The following is a 20,913-nucleotide window of genomic DNA, read 5'->3' as shown; positions in this document are numbered from 1 at the left end:
CATTTTACCCCTATGTTCTATTTTTAGCCATGGCGGCCATCTTGGTTGGTTGGGCGGGTCACCGAACACAATTTTTAAACTAGATACCCCAATGATGATTGTGGCCAAGTTTGGTTTAATTTGGTCCAGTAGTTTCAGAGGAGAAGATTTTTGTAAAAGTTAACGACGGACGACGACGACGGACGACGGACGACGGACGACGGACGCCGGACGCCAAGTGATGAGAAAAGCTCACTTGGCCCTTCGGGCCAGGTGAGCTAAAAATGAGAAACATGGAAATTCCGTTGGACATTCCGTATCAGATTAAAGATGTTTGCCATGGTAGTAAGTCATAGTCACATGAACTTGAAACTTAGTTACATGTTACATCGTTATTATCCGCCACTATTAAACGTGTTACGATTTTGTGGTAAAAATCGAGCTTACACATGTATATAATTTTTATGAAGTTTATATTTTTCAATTCTTTATTAACCAGATGTTTTACAACATATAGGTACATGTATAATCAATATATACTAAATACATATTACAAAAATATACGATCATTACAAAACAGACAGAAGTTTTAAATACACAAAAAATAAAAACATACATGTATAAGTATAATTCCAAATAGCAAATATTTGTAACAAATAAAATTCAATTACTAATCATTTTACTGAAAACAGTCATTTCTGAGCTTCAGTGCTCTAAATATATATTTTCCCAAGTTGCACAGGTCTTTTACATTAGTAGTGCTTAATAATATTGAATTAGCTAGAATATTTCTTATTTTATTTTAGTGAAAAGACCGCGTTATGCGGCTGTTTACTTCCCTGAAGAACAACAGACAAGCATCATACCCAGTTGTAAACTTCGTGATTGGGAGTTTGAAGATCAACAGACCGTTACTGTTGTCTGGGATGGTGCCGAGTGTCCTGCTAAAATTATCAAGTTGTCGGGTAAGTTACATAAATATGTTCAATCCGTTTCCGATCATAAAATAACAGAGGCACTAACTGTCAAGGTTGTGTTCAACAATTTGACTCATTTTTTTATATTTGATTGATAACAATAATAATATACAACGTAAAACATTTTTCCAGACTACAAAAAGTCTAAAAGGAAATTCAAGACTCAATTTAATAACTATCGAGTTGACCTCTGACGACGGCCGATTATCACATTATAGCGATATACACACAAAGTTTTACATAGATATTAATAGATATCAAAATCGCCAAGTTATATTTTTCTAGGTCTATCTAATTTCATTTTATGGATTAAAAATATATGTTAATGATCGTTTTAACCTGTATACGAATGATTTTTTTGTGGATCGAATAAGTTAATCAAATGGTCTACCTTCGTTTCATTTTCAATGTTGACATTATTTTCCTTTAAAATAACTTTACACGGACACTGCATGTGTAATCTATATGTATCTTAGTATTTAAATTGAAGTTCACATGAGTACAGATACGATGGGGTTTAGTTTTTCACTGGCAAGTGAATAAGTCATCATCAATTTTTCTAAGCTTACTAATTTGATAAACATTTGAGCAGACTGACTGCTTAAAGCTATTTATTATTTCACTGTTTCAATTCCATTTATAAGGAAGCTGGCTTGTCATGTTTTAGACTTATTGTCATATTTTCGGAATCCTCTTGTTTTATCCATTTGAATGCCTTGATTAAATAAGCTCGGTGACCCCCATTTTTCTTTTTGTAAATCTTTTACATGTATAATGATAAGCCATCTTTTAACGTCTTTTTAATTACTTTTTAACAGTTTTTGAGAACTTCAACTTGTCAATGATAAAGCTATGAAAAATCAAGAGAGAATATTTCCCCGCCAAAATTTCAATGGCTAATATCTTGAAAACAAGCACGGTGACCTATATATTTTTCTTTCTCTTTGGATTCCTTTATTTATCCCCTATCTATATAAACTAGTGTTTTGAAAAGTTAATTACTTTGAAACTGAGAAGCAAACTCCCTAAATGATTGAACCAAACAAAAATATTTTAGATGTTTCATACATCTCGTAGCTAGTGTCCCTTTAACAAATTCCACTACAAAAAGATTCAAGAAATCTAAAGAATTGAATAGAATATGTTTAGGCCACACTTAATTTTTTTTTGGTTTGCCCAAACGCTACCCCAGGTTGAGACATGTATAATGATAAGCCATCTTTTAACGTCTTTTTAATTACTTTTTAACAGTTTTTGAGAACTTCAACTTGTCAATGATAAAGCTATGAAAAATCAAGAGAGAATATTTTCCCGCCAAAATTTCAATGGCTAATATCTTGAAAACAAGCACGGTGACCTATATATTTTTCTTTCTCTTTGGATTCCTTTATTTATCCCCTATCTATATAAACTAGTGTTTTGAAAAGTTAATTACTTTGAAACTGAGAAGCAAACTCCCTTAATGATTGAACCAAACAAAAATATTTTAGATGTTTCATACATCTCGTAGCTAAGTGTCCCTTTAACAAATTCCACTACAAAAAGATTCAAGAAATCTAAAGAATTGAATAGAATATGTTTAGGTCACACTTAATTTTTTTTTTGGTTTGCCCAAACGCTACCCCAGGTTGAGACAGTGGGTAGGTAGGTAGGCATTTTCTTTTTTTTTTCAAAAAAAGAAATTGAAGTATCAGATGTTTATTAGTCTTCATGCCTATTTGATTAAAAAAAACCTCTTCAAATCAGGACAATAAAAGAATTTGAGTAGGCAGCTTTTTTCCGGGTAGGTAGCGTTTGGGCAAACAAACCTATTATTTATTATGGCCTTATTACATGAAATCAGTTGAGTTATAATTACAACAATAAACACCACAGTGTACATGTATATTAAGTATATAAGCATCGGTGTAATCTATATAAAGAATTAAGAAAAGAACATAATAGTTATTCATATTAATTAATATTTCGTGCTACATACTACCTATGGAAAAAAGTACTTGGACATTTTTCACCCTTCCCAGAGTTCTCTATATACTATAATAGTGAGAGCTCAGACAGTGTGGATAGTAAACTTGGAATTGATAGTAAATAGCAAATACAATTCTTTTTTCTACTATACATATAAAAAAATATGTTCACAAGAAAATATCGAAAATGATTTAAACATGATCCTGATCCTAAAGTCAATATTATGACACAACTGTTCTCTTTGTGCTGCCTGGATTATTTCATCCTGGTACTAAATTCTCCGTTAGTTTTTTTCACACGGTACTTATTGGTTGTTAGGGGGGGTCATGGATAAATGTATCTTTAAATCGCCCTAAACTTTTTACATACTCTCCAATTATATCTGCTATTCGTTTGTATGTTTCCTAAGCAGCCAACCATATAACTTATAACGTCAGGACCGTATATAATATACAAATAAGGTGTGGTATGCATATGGTTGCTAATTAGAAATGTTTGGATTAAAGAGGGGTACCAAGATTTGTTTTGTTTTTATTTGTAAATTATGTATAAAGCATTACTATTCTTTTTTTAGATGATCGTGCTGAACTAGAAGAAGCTGAGGACAGATTTGTCGAGCAGCATGTTACACCGGCCAATGAGGAAGTATCCGACGACGAGATTATAGCTGCTACACCCAATGAGGACAAAACAGTAAGTTCAATTTGTTAACCCAAGATTCAGAACATGAACCATTATGATACAATCATAGCTGCCAACTTTTCAAAATGCCCAGGGTGGTATAATATACGTGCAAGATGGTTTTTTAATATAGTCATACGAAACCTTCAACATGTTCAAGGGGGCCTTCGAAAATATATCTTAAGGATGTACTTAGGTGATGTAAGGTGAAAATTTAATAAATCAAGGATTTTGAATTTATATTATAAGCCGGTAGAGCATTCGCTAAGGATAAACATAAGTTAAAAATATTGATAGGTCATGGCCGACTCGGACTTTTACTTTAAATTTGCATTGGTATTATTTTGTTCTCAAAACAAAAGAAAGAAAATCAAGTATCTTCTAAAATTTTGATAAATGACCTTTCATGAGATATTGAGTCTAATATATGAAAAAAAAAATGGGTGTTATGGGGCAAAATATTTTACATTGTATTGTATGGAAAAACACCAAGGAGTCCGAATATTTGACACGAACTCCAAAACCTCACCTAAGTACATCCTTAGTGTTGTTTGTTGGTGTTTTTTTGGCTTCTTCGTACTTAAGTCTCCTTCATACTTTAACAAGTCTATAGTCATTGTAAAATCAATTGTTTTGTTTAAAATTTTAAACAAAATTGCTCTTTCAAAATTACCATTTGTTAGCTATATGTACAAGGGGATTTGGGGGGGGGGTCCACTGCCACTGCAAATAGTGGCATTTGGCAGGTATGTACATGCCTGTGTAACAGGAGATTATCCAAAATAATCATCCCTTAAGGGTTGTTTCCCCAAGGGAGCAGTCCGAAGCGAAATAAATTTTTACGGATGACAGTTTTGGATATTTATCAATTCTAAGGGGTCCCAATTGCTTTTTTTTTTTTACATCGAACTCAAAGTGCAAAAATCGTTTAAAATATTTAGGCACCTAAATTTTTCGTATGTACATCGTTAACAAAGTAGACTCTTCCTGTAAATTAATGATGGCCTTGAATAGGTCCGTTTCATGGTGAGGATATCCTGGTACTGGGAGTTAACTCTTTTTAAAAAAAAATCCACTGAATTTTTTTATACCCGATATTCGTAATAAGAAATCTAGCTTCTTAAAAATCAAATATCTGTGAACTCATAAAATAAAGTTTCCATAAAAAAATAATATATGCATTCATAAAATGATAAAAATAGTCCTAAAAAATAAATATATAGTCATAAAAAGAACAATTTATTCATATTAAAAAGTAAATAAATGTATCTTGTCAAAAAACTGTAAAATGTCCATCAATAGGAAAAATACAAAAAATAAACAAAATTTACTTTTTAAGGTTTGCTTTGGACATTATCTCTGAATTTTCTGCCGAATATATGTTCATAAGAAATACATATAATTATTATATGTTCATAAAAAATAAATATATTTATTATATGTTTATAAAAAATAAATATATTATGTTCATAAAAAATAAATATATTATATGTTCATAAAAAATAAATACATGTTCATAAAAAAAAAATGTTCATAAAAACAAAAACAGCTCTACCATGTCAAATATCTGTGAAAAGAGATCTAAATTGTTCAATCAGATATGCGTAATAGCTTTATTTTTGGTTTGATTCAAAATTTTATTTTAGTGATATCTAATCAATTTTTCTTTACTGCAATAAATCTACTGATAGTATATATCTTTTCAGAAGTGACTTCTAGTCCTATGTTCTACATTTTTTTTTTGCAAATAATGATACATTCAATATTTTTATTCAAAGAAATGAAAAAAAAGTGAAAAAAATGTTTGTGAAACAACTAGAAACCGGTTTGCAAATAAAGGACACTGTACCGCCTCTGATGATTTATTGAAAGGACGGTCATTTGTTTTTCGGGATGGGAGGATTTTTTAAATGAACATAATGGCTTGCTTAGAACTGAAATTAAGGACCTTGCATAAAAAAACATGAATATTCGGTCAAGTCGAACCCCCCCCCCCCCCCCAACTATCAAATGTTCGTCCAATTACACAACAGACAATTACGAACGTTTACCGAGAACAAACGCGAAACCGAGTTACTTTGGGTAAATCGTGTCTACTTTTTATGTTAGTGTTTGTTGTTGTTGTTGTTGTTTTTGTTGTTATTGTTGTTGTTGTTCTTTTGGTTGTGTAAAGTCGTTTACAACCAATTTTCATACGCCCGTCAAAATTTTGACGTGACGTTTTATGGTATACAAATGTCCTGTGTCCGTCTGTCTGTCCGTCTGTTTGTCTGTCTGACAATGATCTGTATACTTTTTGGTGAAAATAAGATTTAAACTTTTTAGCTCACCTGGCCCGAAGGGCCAAGTGAGCTTTTCCCATCACTTTGCGTCCGGCGTCCGTCGTCCGTCGTCGTCCTGCGTCCGTCGTCGTCCTGCGTCCGTCGTCGTCCTGCGTCCGTCGTCGTTAACTTTTACAAAAATCTTCTCCTCTGAAACTACTAAGCCAAATTTAATCAAACTTGGCCACATTCATCATTGGGGTATCTAGTTTAAAAAATGTGTCCGGTGACCCCGCCAACCAACCAAGATGGCCGCCATGGCTAAAAATAGAACATAGGGGTAAAATGCAGTTTTTGGCTTATAACTCAAAAACCAAAGCATTTAGAGCAAATCTGACATGGGGTAAAATTGTTTATCAGGTCAAGATCTATCTGCCCACAAATTTTCAGATGAATCGGACAACCCGTTGATGGGTTGCTGCCCCTGAATTGGTAATTTTATGGAATTTTGCTGTTTTTGGTTATTATCTTGAATATTATTATAGATAGAGATAAACTGTAAACAGCAATAATGTTCAGCAAAGTAAGATTTACAAATAAGTCAACATGACCAAAATGGTCAGTTGACCCCTTAAGGAGTTATTGCCCTTTATAGTCAATTTTTAACCATTTTTCGTAAATCTTAGTAATCTTTTACAAAAATCTTCTCCTCTGAAACTACTGGGCTAAATTTATCCAAACTTGGATACAATCATCTTTGGGGTATGTAGTTTAAAAAATGTGTCCGGTGACCCGGCCATCCAACCAAGATGGCTGCCACGGCTAAATATAGGACATAGGGGTAAAATGCAGTTTTTGGCTTACAACTCAAAACCCAAAGCATTTAGAGCAAATCTGGTACGGGGTAAACTTGTTTATCAGGTCAAGATCTATCTGCCCAGAAATTTTCAGATGAATCGGACAACCCGTTGATGGGTTGCTGCCCCTGAATTGGTAATTTTATGGAAATTTTGCTGTTTTTTGGTTATTATCTTGAATATTATTATAGATAGAGATAAACAGTAAACAGCAATAATGTTCAGCAAAGTAAGATTTACAAATAAGTCAACATGACTGAAATGGTCAGTTGACCCCTTTAGGAGTTATTGCCCTTTATAGTCAATTTTTAACCATTTTTCGTAAATCTTAGTAATATTTTACAAAAATCTTCTCCTCTGAAACTACTGGGCCAAATTAATCCAAACTTGGCCACAATCATCTTTTGGGTTAGTAGTTTGAAAAATGTGTCCGGTGACCCGGCCATCAAACCAAGATGGCCGCCATGGCTAAAAATAAAACATGGGGTAAAGTGCAGTTTTTGGCTTATAACTCAAAACCCAAAGCATTTAGAACAAATCTGACATGGGGTAAAATTGTTTATCAGTTCAAGATCTATCTGCCCTGAAATTTTCAGATGAATCGGACAACCCGTTGTTGGTTTGCTGGCCCTGAATTAGTAATTTTAAGGAAATTTTTCTTTTTTTGGTTATTATCATGAATATTATTATAGACAGAGATAAACTGTAAACAGCAATAATGTTCAGCAAAGTAAGATTTACAAATAAGTCAACATGACTGAAATGGTCAGTTGACCCCTTTAGGAGTTATTGCCCTTTATAGTCAATTTTTAACCATTTTTCTTAAATCTTAGTAATCTTTTACAAAAATCTTCTCCTCTGAAACTACTGGGCCAAATTAATCCAAACTTGGCCACAATCATCAAAAGGGTAAGTAGTTTGAAAAATGTGTCCGGTGACCCGGCCATCCAACCAAGATGGCCGCTATGGCTAAAAATAGAACATGGGGTAAAATGCAGTTTTTGGCTTATAACTCAAAACCCAAAGCATTTAGAGCAAATCTGACATGGGGTAAAATTGTTTATCAGGTCAACATTTATCTGCTCTGAAATTTTTAGATGAATTGGACAACCCGTTGTTGGGTTGCTGACCCTGAATTGTTAGTTTTAAGGAAATTTTGCTGTTTTTGGTCATTATCTTGAATATTATTATTGATAGAGATAAACTGTAAACAACAATAATGTTCAGCAAAGTAAGATTTACAAATAAGTCAACATGACCGAAATGGTCAATTGACCCCCTTAGGAGTTATTGTTCTTTATAGTCAATTTTTAACAATTTTCATAAAATTTGTAAATTTTTACTAACATTTTCCACTGAAACTAATGGGCCAAGTTCATTATAGATAGAGATAATTTTAAGCAGCATGAATGTTCAGTAAAGTAAGATGTACAAACACATCACCATCACCAAAACACAATTTTGTCATGAATCCATCTGCTTCCTTTAATATTCACATAGACCAAGGTGAGCGACACAGGCTCTTTAGAGCCTCTAGTTTGAGTTACGGCACTTTGTAACTAAAACAGGGAATGTTTTTTTTTTCACATGTTGCACCGTATCTCAAAAACGATTCTTGATTATTGCTTAAAACTTTACACACTTTTTAGTTATATGAATCTTAATATCTGTATACTTTTTAGTGATGGTTCAAAATTTCATTTTTGAGTTATTGAGTATTTTATAAACAGGGGGAGGGTTTTTTTACATGTCGTGCCGTATCTCAAAAACGATTTATGAATATTGCTGAAAACTTTACACACATCTTTGTTATATAAATTTAGATCTGTATACTTTTTGGTAATGACTCAAAATTTTATTTTTGAGTTATTGAGTATTTTGTAAAAAAGTGGAGGGTTTTTTTACATGTCGCGCCGTATCTCAAAACAATTTATGATTGCTTGAAACTGTACACACTTCTTTGTAATATTAATTTAAAGATCTGAATACTTTTTGGTTTGTTTCAAAATTTTATTTTAGTGATATTTAGTTTTCGTAAAAAAAGTGCTAGCAGAGTTGGGGGGGGGGGGGGTTCACATGTACCGCCGTGTCTCAAAAACCAAAAATGATTGTTGCTTCAAACTGTCTCAGAAACTATTTTGGATTATTGCATAAAACTTTCACACAAGACGTCTCGCGTTTTATGCGCTCATGGCGCAGATGTTTATTACAATATGTTCTTATGTTGTGTTATGACTCCACTGTACCAGGTAAGGCGCTGACAACTGACATTTTTTATCTTGGTGCCGGTCCTAAGTCAAGAGCCTGTATTAAGTGTTTCCCGAAGTGTCATGCATGTCTGTTTTATTTGTTTTTTGTACAATACTATATTGTAAATTTGAACATATTGTTTCACATTTTTCATATCAGGGCTTTTTATACGGTATTGTTTTTTTTTGCTCGTTACCAAAGAGCGCACGGTGACCTACAATTGCTAGCATTGAGGTCATTTGAATTCCGACAGATTGTTTCTTCATTGGCAATATTACCAATTCTCTTTATTTTATATTCAATATGATAATTATACATTATTTTGTATATGCAGAGAAAACATAAGACACTAAGTGAAAGTAACTCTGTAAATGTATGCATGTTACTTTTGTTCTTATTTAACAACATATCAGTGGTAGTACATGTATGCATGTTATTAGTCTTATATTCTGGCTAAGTCTTTAGTTTTTCTATGTTGTGTATTGTGTGATTATTATTTGTCTGTTTGTCTTTTTATCTTTAGCCATGGCATTGTCAGTTTATTTACGATCTATGAGTTTGATTGTCCCTCTGGTTTCTTACGCCCCTCTTTTGTAATATGTGCCCTTACTTTTTAGCTATGATAAAATTAAGACATCACTAAGAGATTTTTGGATGTTAACTATTTTCAAAAGAATTCTATTCCAAAACTACTACCCTTATACCGGTCTTAGGTCAGGAATCTGATGTTTAGTAGTTACCGTTTGTTGATGTGGTTCATAAGATTTTCGTATTTAATATAGATTAGACCGTTGGTTTTCCCGTTTGAATGGTTTTACACTAGTATTTTTTGGAGGCCCTTTATAGCGTGCTATACGGTGTGAGCCAAAGCTCCGTGTTCATTTGCCAATCCATGGGCGTCCCCCTCTGTCATGGGGAAAATTTGGTTTATTATATAGGGAATCACTGAAGGAAGACAAGAACGGTGTCCACCTTATGTCAGTCAGCGCCCCTTTCATGAAAAGTTCTGGACACGCCACTGGTGTTGAAGACCGTACTCTGACCTAAAATGGTTTACTGTTATAAATTTTGACTTGGATGGAGGGTTGTCTCATTTGCGCCCATACCACATCTTCTTGTATATATTAACATGATGGTCCTGCTTGTGTCAGCCACATTCAAATATTGAACATATGGCTAAAATGCTAGTTGTTGTTTAATATCTTAAAAACCATTTAGTGGAAATTTGGCAAGATCGGTTTACTTTCTATTTGTGTTGCTAGTATAAGAACTTCTATAAAATATCATGAATTTGTCAAAATAGAAATTGTCTGCATACTGGCCCATTGTTCAGGGTTTAATTAATCCTCATGGATAAATTATTGACATAAGCTATAGATACAGTAACTTAAAAGATACATAATGAGGCATCTTTACGAATAAAGATATGTATTACTATTAGAAAACATGGAGTAAGAATATAGATTAAGGATATTGAACACCTTTACTTATATATATTTTTTTTATTTTTAGAATGCAATTAAAGAAAGTGAGTTCAGCCATATAATGAGATCAATTGGCATCAAAACAAACGTAGTTAAATTGAGTAGATCAGTTATTCATCACGTTGATATACCACCAATGTTTACAAAAGAAGCCAGCCATTTAGAAGAACCGCCAGCATCTGTTAAATCATTTGAACCGCTATCACCTTCTAAACTGTCTAATCCGCCATCACCTGCCAAACCATTTGTACCGCTATCACCTTCCAAACTGTCTAATCCGCCATCACCTGCCAAACCAGCTGAAACTCCATCGCGAGGTGCGAAGGTCAACCCACGACTACAAGAGAGTGGACTAAGTCTGAACTTATCCGAGTTTGACATCAGCATACTTAACCAACAGTTAGACTCAAGTCGAATTGTTTCCATTGAAAACACTGTAAGAGACATTCATAGTTTATTGCTCAAATGGCAGTGCGTTAAGCCAAATGAGGTACCTCCATCTACCAACAAGGTTAAGACGGCACTTTCATCTGTTAGTAAAGAGTATGTATCCTCTAAGACTACACTTCCGGTAACCAGCAATGTTCAATCGTCCTTTCCATCTACTAGTAACGACCAATTACCGTTGATATGTAACTTTCCAGTACGTTCGATGCCTTCAACAATTCCAGAGTCACCACTGTATCCAACCATTCCAGAGTCACCGCTAAGTTCAAATATTATTCAAGAAGGTATAGAAAGTTCAGAGAAAATAGAATCGTTTGATAAGCTGATGTCTAGATCATTTTGTGACACTATCGAAGATTTAGTTAGCCTTGACAACAGTACTACTAGACTGGTTTTATCAGAAATAGAAAATGATTGTCTCGACATCTCTCCATCACCTCAGTCAAAATCATGGAATGTCTTTTTAAACAATAATGTATAGTGTAATTTTATTTTTCTGAAGGTCTCTCAAGGTGAGAACTCTCATATAAATATTGAATTTTTATGCTAAAAAAAAACAACAAAATGTCTAAAGACTGGGAAAATGAATGGGAAAGTGACATATGCAGCAGACAATCAATGCAAACCAACCCATATTACGATGATAAACACTTAAAACAGAGTCGAAATGTATCTGACTCGACAGAAAACGTAAACAATATGGCGCCAACATATGCAAAAGTAACTGCTGGTAACCTTACAATCAATACAGATACAAACGGAACAAAAACAAATGATACAAACGGTGTCAAACCTATATTTATCAAAGAAACAGACGTTTTTGGAGCCTCAAACCCACCCAAAGAACTTTGGCTCACCAACTTAGAAATATTCAGAGGAATGTCAATGTCAATAAAAAGAGAACATATAAAAGGAATTCAGAGAATAGGAAGAATGTGGAGGTTATACTTAGACGCAGAAGAAGACAGGCTTAAACTCCTAAGTGAAGGAGTAGTCCTCAGAGGAAAGACCATCCCCCTCCTTCCACATAACCCAAACAACCCCAACTATAAAAGCAATTTAAAAAAAGTTAGAGTAAAGAATGTGCCATTATCTGCAGATGATGGACAGATACAAAGAGAATTAGAGAAGAGAAATATCAAAGTTATATCCATAAACAGAGACAGATTAAGAGTAGATAATCAAATGACAGATTGTGAAACAGGAGACAGAGTGGTTTTCTGTGAGAAATTTGAGGAACAACTGCCAAAAACTATGCAATTTGGAAAATATCTTGCTAGAGTCTCACACTTTGGTCAAATAGACATAAACACTCATTTCATCTGCAGTAAATGCCTCCAACATGGCCACTTTACAAGTGACTGTCCCAATGAATGGATGTGTAGAGGCTGCAACAAGTCAGGTCACAAATTAATAAACTGTCCAACATTTTTTGAAAATATGAGACAAAAAGAAACAAAAAACCAACAAGAGAAGGAAACTCAAATAACAGAACCTGACAACATAATGCAAGAAACAACACAAAAAGAACACATAGAAGATATCACACATCAACACAATCAAGAAGTGAACAAAACAGATGGATGTACAGATCTTTCAATTCAATTAAGTGCTAATTTGGAACAGAACATACCAGTTACCACAGATGACAAACAAAATCTAACCCCAGAGAAGAAAAAAGAAAAAAAAAAGAAAAACATAGCAGAAAAAAATGAAAGCCTTTCACATAGTGCAGTCTCAAAAACCAACAATTCAGGTAAACAAACAAGTCAGAAACAATTGGACATAAACAGATTTACCACTCCAAATAGAAGACAAGAAAATCTAAAAGGAAGAACACCATCAACTCCACCAAGCCAAGACAAAGAAAACAAGGCTGCAAAGACTTAATCGAAAACTTTAATTATATCTTTTATCTTAATACAAAAAAAATTTAAAAAAATGATGTCATTGTATATAATGTATATAATCTTTTTCCATACTTAGTTATCCTTTATTACAAAAGAGTGATAACACAAATGAAATCTATATGTCATACATTCAGTATCAACATAAAATCAAATGCTATCTGAAGTATTCAACAGTGATGATGATACTAGTACATTTGTATTTTATCAACAAACTTACTTGTAAGAAATGTATAAAATCAAATACATTTTCAAAAATGGGCTTTCCCATGTCTATTTTTAGTAACAATTCAAACTTTATTAACAACAGATATAATGCAACAAGATCGCAACAAAAAATATTAAAAGAAAAGAAAACAACAGTAATACTTACATTATCTGTTCTGACAAGTACCGACTGTCAAATCTTATCTAATAAACCTAAAAATAAATCAATAAAATTAAATAAAGTAATACATATTTACATAAATAAAATTTCATATTATTCGTACATGATGATACTGTTTGTAAAAAGATGTTTTCAGATGCACAAACACAAGCTACGTAATACAGCAAGGAAATCATGTAGTAAACGAATGACTTTGTGTTATAGAACTTGTTATATTACAATAACGCAATGTAAAGACTTACAGCTATATATACATTGGTTAATATGTAATTTGTTGTATACTATTTGTTACGAGAACACAACAGAGATACCAAAAGACTGTCTAACAACGTATAGGTATTCTCTGTTTTTATCATACATGTGTTACAGTTTGTATGTTACCATCATTGTACGCGCATGGTTTGCATGCTTGCGCTACTGTCATGTACTCGTATTTCTTTATTGTATACATTGTATAATATGTAAACACCTTATAACATGCATAAGATCAGAAAACATCATAAAGCTTATATTTAAAGTTAGAACAAACATGCCAAACGATCACATACGGCTAGCGGAAACTTTAACTAAACTAGGCACTTTTGGGGAAAAAGCTAATATAATAAAAAATAATAAATTGAAAGTCTCAGAAAAATATATTTATATAAACAACAACTGTTTATGTGTGAAGACAAAACAATGCCTATTTTTATCTTCACTTTTTAAAATTAAAAGTGCACTTAAAAAAGAAAGAATGCACAAACCACCTATGATTAGAATCAAAATAATAAACAACTTTGAAATTTTAATGAATGGTACTAAAAGTAACCCAACAGTTTTAAACAACTTTACCACCAGGCTGTCACGTGTTACACCTTTAGAATTTATCAACAAAGAAAGTAGTTACGAGTCAGTCAAGCGTACTTTAAATAAAATAAATAACAAATTTAAAATCAATCAATATGATAAAAGACATCCATATATGTACGCTAAATGTTAAAGGACTCAGAGATAAAGAGAAAAGAACAAGATTTTATCAATGGATAAAAAATCAAAAAAGTCTTATAACTTTTATACAAGAGAGTCACTTTGATGAAAATCTTGAAAAAAAATTATATACTGAAACTAGTAACGTTATCCATTTTAGTCATGGTACAACCCAAAGTAGAGGGGTAGCCATTATAATTGATAATAAGTTAGAATGTAAAGTAATTAATGAAAACAAAGACAAAGACGGTAGAATACTAATGTTAAATATAGAAATAGAAAACATAATTTATTCGCTCATTAACATATATGCACCAAACATAGAAACGGAAAGAAACAAGTTCTTTAAAAATCTCTCTGATTTCATAAGTAATTATGCAATTGGAACAGTAATACTAGGCGGCGACATGAACGATGCATTGTCAAACTTAGATAGAAAACTTACTAATGGAAAACGAAAAAATATAAAACCAGTAAACAGTTTAAAATCTTTAATTAAAACACACAATCTAATCGATATATGGAGATATTTAAATCCGAAAAAAGTACAGTTTACCTGGAAAAGACAAAACTTCAGTCAAGCAAGTCGAATTGATTACTTTTTAATTAATAAAGATTTTGTGCTCAATACAAAATCAAGCGATATAAGACCCGCATTAATAAAAAGCACAGACCACCAAGGCGTATCTCTTAAATTACAAAGCGTAACGGCCGAAAGTAAAGGTCCAGGATACTGGAAATTAAATAATTCTATTTTAGAAGAAAATGAATATTGTAAAGAAATAGAAACAATAATTGCAAAATATAAAACTATCATGCAAGACACAACTACGGATGTGCATCTTCTTTGGGACGCGATTAAACTTGATATTAAACTATTTACAATAAATTATTGCAAAAGTAGAGCTTACAATAAAAATAACGAAATAAAGAAAATGGAAAAAAAATTAACACTCTTAACTGAAAAATACCAAAAAAATGAAAATAATGATATTTTGCAAAAAATAAATCAAATTGAAAATCAGCTAGAAACACATTATGAATATAAAGCTAAGGGTGCCCAATTAAGGTCTAAACAAGATTGGGTAGAAAAAGGCGAAAAAAATACAGCTTACTTTTTAGGCCTAGAAAAAAATAAACAAACAAAAAAAACAATAATAAAACTAAAAGACGACCAAGGAAATATTGTTACAGATCAAAGTGAAATACTTCAAATTGAAAAGAAATTTTACGAAAAACTATATTCAAAAGAAAACGAAAACATAGCCCAATCATGGGAATATATTAACAGTACTGAAGTAAAAAATAAATTATCAAAAAATGAAAGTCAGACGTGCGATGGATATGTTACAATAGATGAACTAACACTAGCAGTAAACAATTTAAAACCCAATAAAAGCCCAGGTAAAGATGGTATCTCAACAAATTTCTATAAAAAGTTTTGGCAATCATTAGGTCCAATCCTTGTTAACATCTTTAATACAAGCTACGACAGGCAAAAGCTACCATTTTCTCAAAGACAAAGTATTCTTAATCTTATATACAAAAAGAATGATCCACTAGATCTTTCAAATTATAGGCCAATCTCCTTATTAAACTCGGACTATAAAATACTATCTTACACATTAGCTCAAAGAATAAAAAATGTACTAAATTTAATAATAAATGCAGACCAAACAGGATATATAAAAAAACGATATATTGGCTTCAATCTCAGACAAATACAAGACATCATAGATTACGCCGACAAATTTAATGTTGAAGGTGCAATTTTGTTTCTAGACTTTTCAAAAGCATTTGATACCTTAAAATGGACCTTTATGTACCAAACTCTCGAACATTTCGGCTTTAATAGTTCATTTATTAACTGGATCAAGACGTTATATTCTGATATAAATAGCTCAGTGTTCAATAATGGATGGATTTCTGCACCAATTAGTCTAAAAAGGGGGGTGCGTCAAGGATGCCCCTGCTCTTCCATGATCTTCGTGATCGCAGTTGAAATTATGGCATGTAAATTAAGGAATGATTATAACATTAAAGGTTTTGAGATCAAACTTGACCATTCAAAACATAATTTGAAAATTTCCCAGTTAGCAGATGATACCACTCTTTTTCTTAAATCAAAAAACGAAATTATAGCAGCATTAAATGTTATTGAAATATTTGGCACATTTTCTGGTCTTAAATTAAATAAAAACAAAACGGAAGGCATTTGGATAGGAAAACTAAAAAATTGTAAAGATAAGGTAGATAATATAAAATTCACAGATAAACCCGTTAAAGTGTTGGGATTGTATTTCGGCACAAATAAAGCAGAATGCGCAAAACTAAATTGGGAAAATAAGTTTGAAAAAGCAAAAAAACTCATGAAATCTTGGGAAAAAAGACATCTTACGATCATCGGTAAAATTCTTATTATCAAATCACTTATCATCCCACAATTTACATACTTAGCAAGTATGACAGTCATAAATAAAATGTATAGCGACAACCTAGAAAAAGAAATTTTTAATTTCATCTGGAACGGTAAACAAGATAAATTAAAAAGGTCAACTCTCATAGCAGATTACAGTACGGGAGGACTTAATATGATAGACATCGACAGCTACTTCAACACACTTAAAATTAAATGGGTATCAAGACTAATGGAGTCAAAACATGAAAATTGGTCAATTATTCCGAGATTCTTTTTTGATAAATACGGGAAAAACTTCCTTATCTTCAAAATGAATTTAGAACTTAAAAATTTAAAACCACTTAAAATAACAACTGAACTACCAGAATTTTATCTGGATATTGTAAAATGTTGGATACGGAAAGGTGGAGGTCAAACTAAATCACCCACTAACTTTAGAGAAATACGCAAAGAAATTATATGGGGTAATAAAAACATAAAAATAAAAAATAAACCATTATTGATGCTCAATTGGATCGGAAGCAATATAATCTATATAAATGAAATAATTGACGAAAATGGTCAAATCAACGAAAAGACAATACTGCGTAAGTTAGAAATAAAACACAACTGGATAGCCGAACTATCAATATTAAAAAAAGCTATTCCAAAATGTTGGATAGATATCCTGAAAACAAATAAATCTGTTAAAACCCGCGTTAATATTAACGAAAAAATAATCAGAATGAATGAAACAGAAATAAATTTAGCAGATCTAGATAACAAAACCGTATATCAATATTTTTTAAAAAACAAAATAACTCCAAACATTGGATTAATAAAATGGCAAAAATTATTAGGCGTAAAACCATTACAAATTAAACACTCCTTATCATTTACAAACAAAGAAATATACACAAACAAACTTAAAGTATATAAATGGAAACTATTTAGCTATATATTGCCGAACACAGAAAATCTTTTTAAATGGAAAATATATAATACGTCAGAGTGTACTTTATGCAAATGCACAGACAATTATCAACATTTTTTTATCGACTGTAAATTTTTAAAAGATTTGTGGAATAAAATAACAGAAAAAATGAATATCATAAACTTCTGTAAGAAAATAAACTTAATAGATATAGTCTTTGGATATAAAATAGGAGACCGACATTATAATGACATAAATCTTATTATAACGTTGATAGGTTTCTCAATTTACAAATCATTTTACACGTCGGAGCAAAGAACAAAATCCGCCGACATATACAATATCTTTAAAAAAGAATTTGAATTATATTTTGAAGTTAACAGATGTGTAAAAAAAAGTAAAAGTAATTTAATTCGCAAATTTCAAAAAAATCTTTAAACTGTTAGATTATAAAATATAAAAATCGACACCTCAGCGGCCGTAAAGAAAAACCCTTAAATTACACCTATTCTAAAACTTAAATCAAAACACAATAAGGTACAGATTATGTACAAAGATAATAAATTCATATTTCTATAATAATAAACATAAAATATCTCACCTTTTGATAATAATCCAAAAGCGAAAAGATTAACACGTGAAGTATATTATCCCTCAATCACGTCAAGTTACGATTATCTGATCACATTAAGACATCTGCACGATTTTTCTAAACGAGCAATATGTGTCAGGTAGATTGATTCAATAATGAGGATGTTAAAGTAAGGGTCAAATACGGTACAAAATTACGTAATTATAAATGTGAATGATTTGCAATTATATATGCTTATATTGTATTTTTTTTTCTATTTGTAATTGACTAACAATCAGTCAGATTATATTATAATTAAAAATGTATGTTTCAAACACAAATTAAACTAACAAATACTAACAAAATTTATTATATACTGCTAACGGTTAACGAGGCCGGGATAAGGTACCGGTATTTGATGTATCAACTAACAAATGTGAAAAACTATCAATAAAACATGAGAACTGTTAAAAAAAAAATCTTTCCAAGTTCCAAATATAGTAATAAAAAAAAAAAAAAAATTTATTTTTCTGAAGAAATATTACAACTATGTACTATTATACATTAAACATATATGCGTATTAAAGAACAATCTTGTTTTAAGACATTAACCAAGTGCTTTTTATGTAAATTTATTTGTCAGAAGAATTCAATATTTTGCTTTCTTTGGGTTAAATACTAATATTGAAATATTATTCTCTATTCTACATTTTTTTGTCCACTTAGTATCATTTATGTTAACAGTCTCATGTCGCTTATTATTTAAAGTATTTGAAAAACTAAACATTTCTTGTAAAACTGAGTAAAAAGTGTACATGCATTTTTCTTTTCTTTTTGTAAAAGCAGATAATATATTATTATATATGCAACCATCGACCAATCTTTATAGAAAACATCCAAGTTTTGTTCTATTACATTTTATTAGTCAATGGTATACAGAAAGGGAAGTTTGTACACTAGTAAACTGTATATTTTGTTGAAGATGTAAATATGTTTACCTCGAACACATTGAAATAGTTGCTATTAAAATATTTTTGTTAATTTTCAGTTTATTATGATGTTTTATTAATTGTTTCTCATGTTTATGACTTGTTGTCAGATATGTAGAATCCTCTAGTTTTTACCATGTGGTGCCAATAAGAATGTTCCCGACAACCCATATTTTTTTTCAATTTCATACTTTTATGTATATCGTTTAAAAAAGCTATTTAAATAATCTAAAATCTTTGTTATTTGAAAGAAAAAAGTTCTTGATATTAGATGTACAAAATATCTAGAGAGAATTTTTAATGGCTTATAACTCCAAAACAAGGACACTGACTTTCAACGTTTTTTCTGCTTAATTTTGTATGTGTGAACTATAAATTGATAAGTCTTTAGAAAATTGTTATTTTTAAACAGAGTAGCGAACATCCTTCAAGTTTGTGCTTTTATACTACATGTGATTTGTCTATGCGCTGTTTGAACAAATGTTTGAAAACAATAAATCTGAATAACCTTAGTTGTGTTGTAATATGTCAATCTTAATAAATATCAATGAATTATTATTTGTGGTTATGTCGGGGCCTTTTATAGCTTGCTATGTAGTTTGTGTTTTGCGTTTGCATGTTGCATGGAGGGAGCGAATAATTTTAAAATACATAGCTCCAGGACATTTTATAAGCTGACCGACATAAACTATATAAAAAAGAAATGTGGTATGCTTTCCAATAAGACATCTGTCCCCAAAGAAATTAAAAACTATAGGTCACCGTACGGAATTCAACAATGAGCAAAGCCGATACCGCATAGTCAGCTATAACAGCACCCGAAATGACAAATGCAAAACAATTTAAAGGAGAAAACTAACTGCCTAATTTATGTATAAAAAAGAACAAAATACAAATATGTAACACATCAACAGACGACAACCACTGAAGTGGTGTAACAGTACAACACAAGAACGAACTATAAAAACCAGTTGATAAATACAATTCATCAGATGGATACAAATAGAAATATTAGACAGAGTGGATGAAGCCGGGTAAAAGTCCATTTTAGGACTGGAAAAAAATCCTTCACAACTGTCATACTAGCTTCGGTACCCATGATAGCAAAAACGTTTGTGGATGTGTTACATATTTGTTTTTCCTTCAAATTTATGCTCCATTTATGGGCATTATGTTTTTTGTCTGTGCGTCCGTCAGTTTGTTCGTCCTTTCATTCGCCCGTCCGTCCGTCCGTCTGTCTGTCTGTCTGTCTGTCTGTCTGTCCCGCTTCATGTTTAGGTTTTTGGTCAATGTAGGCCTTGATCAAATTGAAGTCCAATCAACTTGAAACTTTGTAAACATATTCCCTATGCTATTTTCTTTTTAATTACAATGCCAAATTAGAGTTTTGATCCCAATTGAAAAAAGAAAAAAAGAAATGATATGATTGCCAATGAGAACTCTGCAAAAGAGGACATATGACACAGAAATTAGCAACTGTATGCCACCTTTATGCCTTCAACAATGAGCAAAAATCATACTGCTTAGTCAGCTATACAAAGCCCCAAACGAAAAATGTAAAACCATTCAAACAAGAAAACTAACGACCTACTTCATGTACAAACAATATTGTGTCCATAGTACATGGATGCCCCACGTGCATTACATTTTCTATGTTCAGTTGACCGTGGAATTGGGATCAAAACTCGAATTTGGCATTTTAATATTTTAAAAGAAAATACACATCATTGGGACTCTATTGGATAGATATCCTAATGACAAACATACCACAAAAGTATTTCACAAAACCTTACAAAATATCCAACCAAACTTTAACCAAACCTCAAGGGGGAAAATAAAGTCCAGCCTATCATGTT

The 20,913-nt window shown here is 31.7% G+C and overlaps 1 protein-coding gene across 1 annotated transcript; it reads left to right on the top strand.

Annotated features, from left to right (window-relative positions):
• The first annotated feature begins 272 nt into the window (after positions 1 to 272).
• On the top strand, positions 273 to 19,589 carry LOC139484355 (uncharacterized). Its single transcript, XM_071268093.1, has 5 exons — positions 273 to 324; positions 786 to 944; positions 3,499 to 3,617; positions 10,486 to 11,406; positions 18,605 to 19,589. The coding sequence occupies exons 1-4, from the start codon at positions 273 to 275 to the stop codon at positions 11,383 to 11,385; spliced, it is 1,230 nt and encodes a 409-aa protein (XP_071124194.1). The 3' UTR covers positions 11,386 to 11,406; positions 18,605 to 19,589.
• The last annotated feature ends 1,324 nt before the right edge of the window (positions 19,590 to 20,913 follow it).

Source organism: Mytilus edulis, chromosome 8 (genome assembly GCF_963676685.1).
Source record: "Mytilus edulis chromosome 8, xbMytEdul2.2, whole genome shotgun sequence".
Classification (NCBI taxonomy): domain Eukaryota; kingdom Metazoa; phylum Mollusca; class Bivalvia; order Mytilida; family Mytilidae; genus Mytilus; species Mytilus edulis.
Note: the sequence above shows the minus strand (reverse complement) of the source record. Positions and strands in the feature narration are given on the sequence as shown.